This window comes from Charadrius vociferus, unplaced genomic scaffold (assembly GCF_000708025.1).
Source record: "Charadrius vociferus isolate BGI_N301 unplaced genomic scaffold, ASM70802v2 scaffold249, whole genome shotgun sequence".
NCBI classification, from domain to species: domain Eukaryota; kingdom Metazoa; phylum Chordata; class Aves; order Charadriiformes; family Charadriidae; genus Charadrius; species Charadrius vociferus.
The window spans coordinates 393,924-401,904 of NW_009650081.1; the positions used below are offsets into that span (position 1 = coordinate 393,924).

The 7,981-nt window shown below is 47.1% G+C and overlaps 1 protein-coding gene across 1 annotated transcript in view; it reads left to right on the top strand.

The window, feature by feature from the left end:
- The first annotated feature begins 297 nt into the window (after positions 1–297).
- The window catches only part of GLCE (glucuronic acid epimerase), a 16,494-nt gene continuing 8,810 nt past the window's right edge, over positions 298–7,981 (top strand). The window contains exon 1 of the mRNA XM_009892086.1: positions 298–375. Coding sequence (XP_009890388.1) covers positions 298–375 — 78 coding nt within the window. The remainder of the gene's footprint in view (positions 376–7,981) is intronic.

Genomic DNA, 7,981 nt, shown 5'->3' on the forward strand with positions numbered 1-7,981 from the left:
AGCTGGATTCACTTACGGGGGATCATTCGTTTCTCTCTCTACGGTCTTGTAATTTCCCAGCACTTCAGGAAAAAACAAACAATGTCGAGGATGTGTATTAAAATACTAACTGAATACTCTGTGCAAATCAAGTATAAATAAAATATTAGAAGTTTGGCTTGTCTGTTGGAACCAGCTCGCCCGGCTTAGCGTTCTCATAAATTGTACGTATTGCCAGAATATTTTTTAATGTTTTTCCTCAGTGCAGATCACCTCCAGGTCCAGTCTTCCGCAAACCAGTGCTAGTTCATAGGCGCGATGGGGAAGCGAATGCATGACGAAGCAGGTGATGGGAGGTATATCCAAGGAGCCGACAGGAGCAGGTCGAGGAGGCGGGTAAAACACGTTTGGGAAACGCGGAGCTGTCAGGAAATTAGCTGATTCATAAATATCACCTTTTGAGACAGAAGTAAACTTTGGCAAAGGGTCTGAAATTTTGACGCCATTACAATTCTCAAAAAGAATTTTCTGCAGTTATTGAAAACAATTCTGGAGTTCCTTGGGTTTTTGCCATTCTAAAACCTTGCCACGGCCAGCCTAAATAGTACTTTGCTGTGTGTAATAAACAGGAAACGGGGAAAAAAATTCTGTCAGGGGGTTGTGGGTAGCTGAGTGTAACTTTTAGGTTGGGGTATACATTGAAGTTCTACTCTTCTTGATTTATTTTGTTAAATTGTGCGGTGTATCTTTTCTTTAAATCCTGAGGTTTGCGTATCTCAGATTGGCAGTCACTGTTCAGGGCTTTTTTTTTCCTCTGTGCTAAATGGCTTAGTCTGGCACAGAGGCTTCAAAGTAAATAGGTAGCTTATCACTATTCAGCAGAAATCCCTGGTCTTAGGAAAAATACTGCCTTTCTTCCTACCGAGCAAACACAGAGCTGGTGTGTTAGACTATTCGGAGACCTCTGAGACTCAGCGGGCGACTTACTTTTGATTATTGTTTAAACGCGGAGAATTTAAATGCGAATGCTTTAACTTGCTGCCAACCGGCGTGTTCTTGGGAAATGTACTTTGTGATGTGGTTTCTTGAGTCCTTACCCTGTTATTTGTTCAGGAAGACAGCTAGTATTTTTAACCAGCTCAAAACAAGCTGTGCTCTTTGCTCGTGCGAGTAGGGTGGTTGCAGAACTGTGGAAGTCGGGCTCATGCTGCACGCGATGCATCCTCCGGGGCTTTTAACTCGAGTTAAATGCGAGTCGTCTCTGTTGGTTGGAAAATCATTGATCTGGTTTATTAAAAGCTGATCCGTGCAACGTGAGCAAAAAAAAATAAAATGCTGGGACAGAAGTAGCCACCGGCAGCTCGTATCGTGTGCTTATCTGCAAGCGCAGTTTGTGTCTGTGTCACCCAGGCGAAATGGGAATAATGGTGAAAAATAAGTAAAAGCATGTCGCCAGCAGCCGTATTCCTGTCTGCATTCATCCTGCTGTCACCGGCACCGCAGTGTCACCGGTAACCTGCACAGATGGGACCTTTGGGGGAGCTGTGAGAAAGCTTTAAATAATTCTCGCCTCTAGCCTGGGGAGAATGCATCAGCCCTCGTGCAAACTGTTGGGTCCAGTGGCACCACATGCCATTGTTTTAACAGGTTTTCTATTTTAACCTTGAATGCCAGTGAGACTTGAAAACCATCTGAAGCCGCGTTCTTTCGAGCAGGCTCTGGGCAGTAGGACCGTGCTGCTGCTTCGGAGTCCCCCTTGCAGCGGAGTCTTCCCATTCTGCTGGAAATACGTTCAGGTTGGGGCAGCCCAGACCCCGCGAGGACCGGCGCAAGCACTGGAGGTGACACACTCTCGTGGGCAGATGGACAGGAGCAGCGCTGAAATCCCACTCCTCTGCAGAAACTAAATCTCACTTTCTCGAACAAGAGTGGGTTGGTAAGTCCGAGGACGGCTGCAGGTTACCCGCTTCCACGCTGCTTGATTTAAAATGCATTCACCACATCACCTCAGTTAAGACTGGGACGGCAGAAGTGCTTTTCGGAGTGCATCCTCCCTTCCTCCTCTCCCAGGAGGCACCAACGGTGCTTCTGTGCTCGGGGAGCTGCATCTTCCCACCTAGAAAACACCCCTGGGTCGTCCTGGGCTGGAGAGTATCGCTTAGAAACCCAACCGCACGCAAAACGACTGCAGCATTGCCGGCTGGATGTGCCAATGGCCTTGAATCGATGGTGGAGCTTCGAGAGAGGAGTCTCCCGTGTTCATCCCGGGCTTCAAAGCTGAGCAGTGAGGAACGAAGCGCCAGGAGGGATCCTGCGCTGAGCGTTTCTGCCTGGGACTTGGTGCCCGTCCTCTTCCCCTCCTGCCCATCACACCCCACTCTCCCACGGAGCACGGCCAGCGATTCTGCTGCTGGCTTTATGAGCTTTTATCGGGAGAAGGAATCACTTTTTTGCTCTGTTTTGAAAATACAATGTGAAAATGAATTTGTCTTAAACGCATCCATCTCCGCTGGACTTGCGAAGGAGCGTGGGGGATCAAACCTGGTCCCGCTCACGCTACGGTGAGCTACAAACGCTGAGCATCCGACAGCGGCACTGCTTTGGGGCTGGGAGGACAACATGCAAGAAGACACGCGTTAAAACAGCTTAAATGGGGAACGGCTGATCTTTCAGGAAAAAGCCCTTCGATACAAACCTCACGAGAAACAGCGGGGAACTCGCCTTTGCGACGAGGAACCATGGCTTCTGTGCTTCCCCTTTTGTAGGGTGTATTAGAGAAGTGCCTATTCTTCTGCTTCTAGATTTATTCTTCTTTTCGCTTTTCCTTTTTTTCTTCCAGAGTTGTTGAGACTAATACAAGGGCTGTCCTATTCCCTGGATGTTTGGTATTTGCCGTAGAGAGCAGTGACCGTGGAGGAAAGGCATCTTCATTCCCGTGCTTGAAACTTCGCTCCGGTGTCTCAGGATTTTCAAAAGGAAAGAGTCCTCTTACTGGTTTTTGACAGTAAATACGATCGTGGTTACATTAGATAAAATGCAGTATTTTGTAATGCCAAAGGTGGTTACATTAGATAAAATGCAGTATTTTGTAATGCCAAAGGGTAATTTAACGTTGATAATATAAACTTTTAAAAGTAAAACCGAAGGACAGAAGTTAATGAAATGTCAGTGGTCAGATGAGTTCAAGAAAAGGCTCTGACGTTCAGTTAGGATTAGGTTCAGCTTCAAGACCTTTGGTAGGTGCAGGTAGGGTGAGTATAAATAGCACTCCAGACAAGTCAGAAGGATTCAGTGGACACATCTGTGCGTGGAAGTGTTGCATCATGTGCTGCAATGGAAAACTTCTCTCGCGCAGAGGAGGATGTGATACAGCATCTGCTGGAATTTACCATTTCCAGATTAACACTCCCATGTAACTCCCACTGAGATATCTCTAACGAAACCAGAAGAGTGTATCGGGATGGTTATATCTTAACGGTTCTGGGGAAACCAAAGAAATGCTAAATACCATGGTAGCTCTGTGTTAATTCCCACACCTGAAAGGGAGTGAAGTGATGAACTGGAGAATCAGTGTTTGGGCTGATGTTGGTCTTAATCAAAAGTCATTGCTCATTGAAAAAGAATTTGTGTGTGTATATACATATATACACACACACACACAAATATATAAATTCATATGTGTGTATAATTTTCCTTTTGAGTACACAGAAACCTGCCAATAGTCTGGACTTCAGAAAACCCCTTATTTTTAATATATTCAAGACAGTTTTGCAGATCAAAAAACCTTTCTTATAAGGGACTTCCTAAGAGAGAGAGAGAGAGAGATATTTTTAGAATGTGAATAACTTGGCTTTATGTAAGAACTGAGTACCAGAACTGAATCTGTCATTCTCAGACTCACAGCTGCAACTGTGGGTTCCTAATTCACAGCGTGGAATACCAAGATTTGTCCTTTTTCCGGGCGTCGTTACTAAAGCAGCGGTGGCAAGATTTTATTTTTATTTACTCCAGTTGGTCTTTATACGAAAAGCAGTGTTTCGGACGCCTCGACGCCTCACTTGAATTGGCGAAATAAGTTTCTCTAATTGCATCCCTGGTTTGGGGGTACGTTTGAAACTGGTCGATCACTCTAAGAAACGCTGTTTCATTGCATTTTAATTAGAATTTCTATAATGATTTGTACAACAACTACGTAAGCGTAAACAGTGTAAAACTAAACAAGTATTAATTTATAGATCGTTTGCGTTATTGCTGTAGGCCAGTGCGGGTGTCAGTCCTGTAAATATGTCAGTCAGCTGTAAATATGTTATTTACGGTGCATCTTTCTGTAGCCCAAAGTGGTGATTCAGCACAGGAATTAACGGGATTTGAGCCAGGCTTCAGCAAAGTATTTGCCCTTTAAACCTGGAGCTCCAGTAGTATTTGAGGGGATGAGGATCGACTTTTATGATAGGCAACGAGACGTTTGGGGGCACAGCCTGAGGCCAAGTGTGCCATCCTGCAGAAGGAGGAGACAAACCCGGGTCTCGTGGATATATTACTTCATACCTTAAAACTACTTTCCCCTCTTGTACTCCTTCAGTCTTTTAAATATGGTACGATGAAATCCTTTTCATAAGAGCAGCAGGGGAATAAACCAATTTAACACAGTCCCTTTGTGGCTTTAAATTACTTCTTTCTACTGTTGAAATTCTGAATTCTTTTTTCCCACTGCAGTTGGATAAAAATCCATCTCTCCATTTAACATGTAATAAGCCTCTCTCCTGCACTGATATGTTGAGATTTTTTTCGGTGACTGATGAGACTTAATGTGATGGTTCTCTGAAAATACTCCACTTTTCTTTCCCAGTCCTCTCCAGTTCATTTATAGTTCATAAAACCTCAATATTTCAGCAGCGTTGCCAGGACGCCGCGGATGCGGCCGGACCCGACCTGCAGCATCTCCTGCTCTTCCCTGGAGTTGCGGGGCGGGCATAGGAAACGCTTTGCACCGCTCCAAATTCTCTCCTGTTCAAGGTGGCAGAACCCAAATTAAAAAAAAGCTGTGTATAATGGCATAGCCAGGACCATTTCACGGCCATGGAGGCTGTTTAAAACCACGGAGTAACGGGCGTGGGGTAACAGGGATGTAAAGAGTGTGGTGATGGTGTTTCCCCTTCGCTCTCTCCCCATCCCCTGGTAATTCAGATGGCTTAATTAATTTTGAGTTTTATAGGCAGGGGTGAAGTGTATCAGAAATGTCGTTCCCTATTTAAAAGTGAATCATCCCTTTGTGTAAAAAGAGCAGAGCATATTTGTTGAGGTCATCCCGAAAGCATCATCGTTAAAAATTATCTGCTGATGCAGAAAATTGGATTTATTCTTATGCTAGCATTTCCATAAAAAATACAATTATATATTAATTTATGTTCTCTAAAAGCTTGTAGTAAACTGGGCTTTCAGAAAATAAGACACTTATCTTTTAAAGTCCAGTTTTAAATGACCAGATGGTGCTTACGGTATGGAAGCATGAAACGGGTGAGAGATAATTGATTATTTCCATTTAAAAAGGGTAGGGGGGGATGGAACTCGAGGTGAAACTCCTTTTAATTGCTGTGTGGTTAACTCCTGCCCATCAGCAGAATATCTGCAGCCGTTTCTGGAGCACCTGGTTGAAATCACGGCTGGCCGGTCCTGGCGTGCCTGGGGCTGCCCGAGCCCCCCGGGGATGTCAGATGGGGCTGCAATTGAGCAAAACTTAATTCGGCAGCTCTGAACATAGAATCATAGAATCGTTATGGCTGGAAAAGACCTTTAAGATCATCAAGTCCCACCGTTATCTAACCCTACCAGGCCCACTTCTAAGCTGTGTCCCTGAGCACCGTATCTAGACAGCTTTTAAGTACATCCAGGGGTGGCGATTCAACCACCTCCCTGGGCAGCCCGGTCCAGTCTTTGATAACCCTTTCAGAGTAGAAGTTTTTCCTAATGTCTAACCTAAACCTCCCCTGGTGCAACTTGAGGCCATTTCCTCTTGTCCTATCGGTAGTCACTTGTGAGAAGAGAGCAATGCCCCCCTCGCGACACCCTCCTGTCAGGGAGCTGTCGAGAGCGAGAAGGTCTCCCCTCAGCCTCCTCTTCTCCAGGCTGAACACCCCCAGGTCCCTCAGCTGCTCTTCCAGGCTGTCCATCTCAAGACCCCTCACCAGTTTCGTTGCCCTTCTCTGGACCCTCTCCAGCACCTCAATGTCCTTCTTGTACTGTGGTGCCCAAAACTGAACACAGTACTCAACGTGTGGCCTCACCAGTGCTGAGTACAGGGGGACAATCACTTCTCTAGCCCTGCTGGCCACACTGTTCCTGATACAGGCCAGGATGCCATTGGCCTTCTTGGCCACCTGGGCACCCTGCTGGCTCATGTTCAGCTGGATGTCCACCAACACCACCAGGTCCTTCTCCACCAGGCAGCTCTCCAGCCACTCTGCCCCAGGCCTGTAGCGCCCATGGGGTTGGTGTGACCCACGGGCAGGACCCGGCACTTGGCCTGGTTGAAGTTCATACCGTTGGCCTCGGCCCATCAGTCCAGGCTGTCCAGATCCCTCTGAAGAGCCTTCCTACCCTCAGGCAGATCAACACTCCCACCTAACTTGGTGTCATCTGCAAACTTGCCGAGGGTCCTCTCAATCCCCTCGTCAAGATCATTAATAGAGATATTAAACAGGAGCGGCCCCAACACTGAGCCCTGTGGGACACCACTAGTGACCGGCTGCCAACTGGATTTAACTCCATTCACCACCACTCTCTGATACCGCGGCTTACTGGGGAGGCAAAATTACACTTCTGTGTAATATGGATTTTATGAGGTGTACGTTAAATTTTCCTGCGCGTTTGAAAAATGCACGTGTCATTTGTTTGAAGGATTTAATTCCTCGGCAAAAGTAGGGTCTTCTGAGCAGAAGTGCTTAAATCGCTTTAAGTTCTGGGTTTTTTTCCGTGCTGCTCAGCCGTGCTCCTTGTGGGGGCTGTGGCGGTGGTGTCGGAGGTTTATCTTGCAGGAAAAAAAAAAAAAAAAGAAAAGAAAAGAAAATCCCAAGAGAGGGTTTACATAGTTTCTGCCTTCTCCCGGGGGAGAAGGACACGTGAGCCCCCGAGCGCGTCCGTGGAGGTCCTGTCCCCGGGGACAGCCCTGTACTTTCCCAGTCCCTCCATCGCTGCGTCGGGATGCTCCTGGCTCGAGGCTGCTGGCACCGTCCCCACCTCGGCTCTGGCTGTGACATCCTCCCCTACCGGGGACACTTACTCCTCCTCGGACACATTATTGTTCTAAAAGTGCATTTGAGGTGCGGTAACGTCAAGAATCGAACCTTGAGTGCTGAGGTTCAGCTCAGAAAACGTTTATAGCTCGTGCTTAAAAAAAAAAAAGGCAAAAATAGCCATCTGTTTGTACGTAGGTGTCTCGGTGATTTCAGCCCTGTGAACTACAAATATTTGTAGGCTTCAGGTTGTGATTGCAGGGCTGTTTTGTTGGAAATCCCTGGTTTTGTGGTGCTGGGGAGGTGGCGGTTATATTCAGCTGAGGGTTTCTCTCCCTTCCGTGCGCTGAGGCCGGTGGGCGTTTGTGCGCCTGTTCCCGGGGGCTGCTGAGCATCTCATGAACATCCAGCTTTTCCTGCAGAAGCGGTTGCCCTGCGATCGCTGCTGTTTCTTTGCGGCCTTTGCGTTTGGCGAAACAATCTTTTGTCGCAGGAGGTGAATCGTGACTTGGTACGTCTGATCTCGTTGCTTATGGAGAGCTGGAAAAACTCGAATTCTCTTCTAGGTGTCCCCGCTTGTCCCCTTCCCACCCAACACCACCGCGGTGGGCACGTGGTGGTGCTCCCGCTGGATGGGCTCCACCAGGGCTCCAAACCAACGAGCTTGGGTTGAAAGCACCGCTTCTTAAAAACCTCTCCCCTCTCTGTTTTGCAGGTATGGTGTGAATATGCGTTGCTTGGCAGCTCGGGTCAACTACAAGACTCTGATC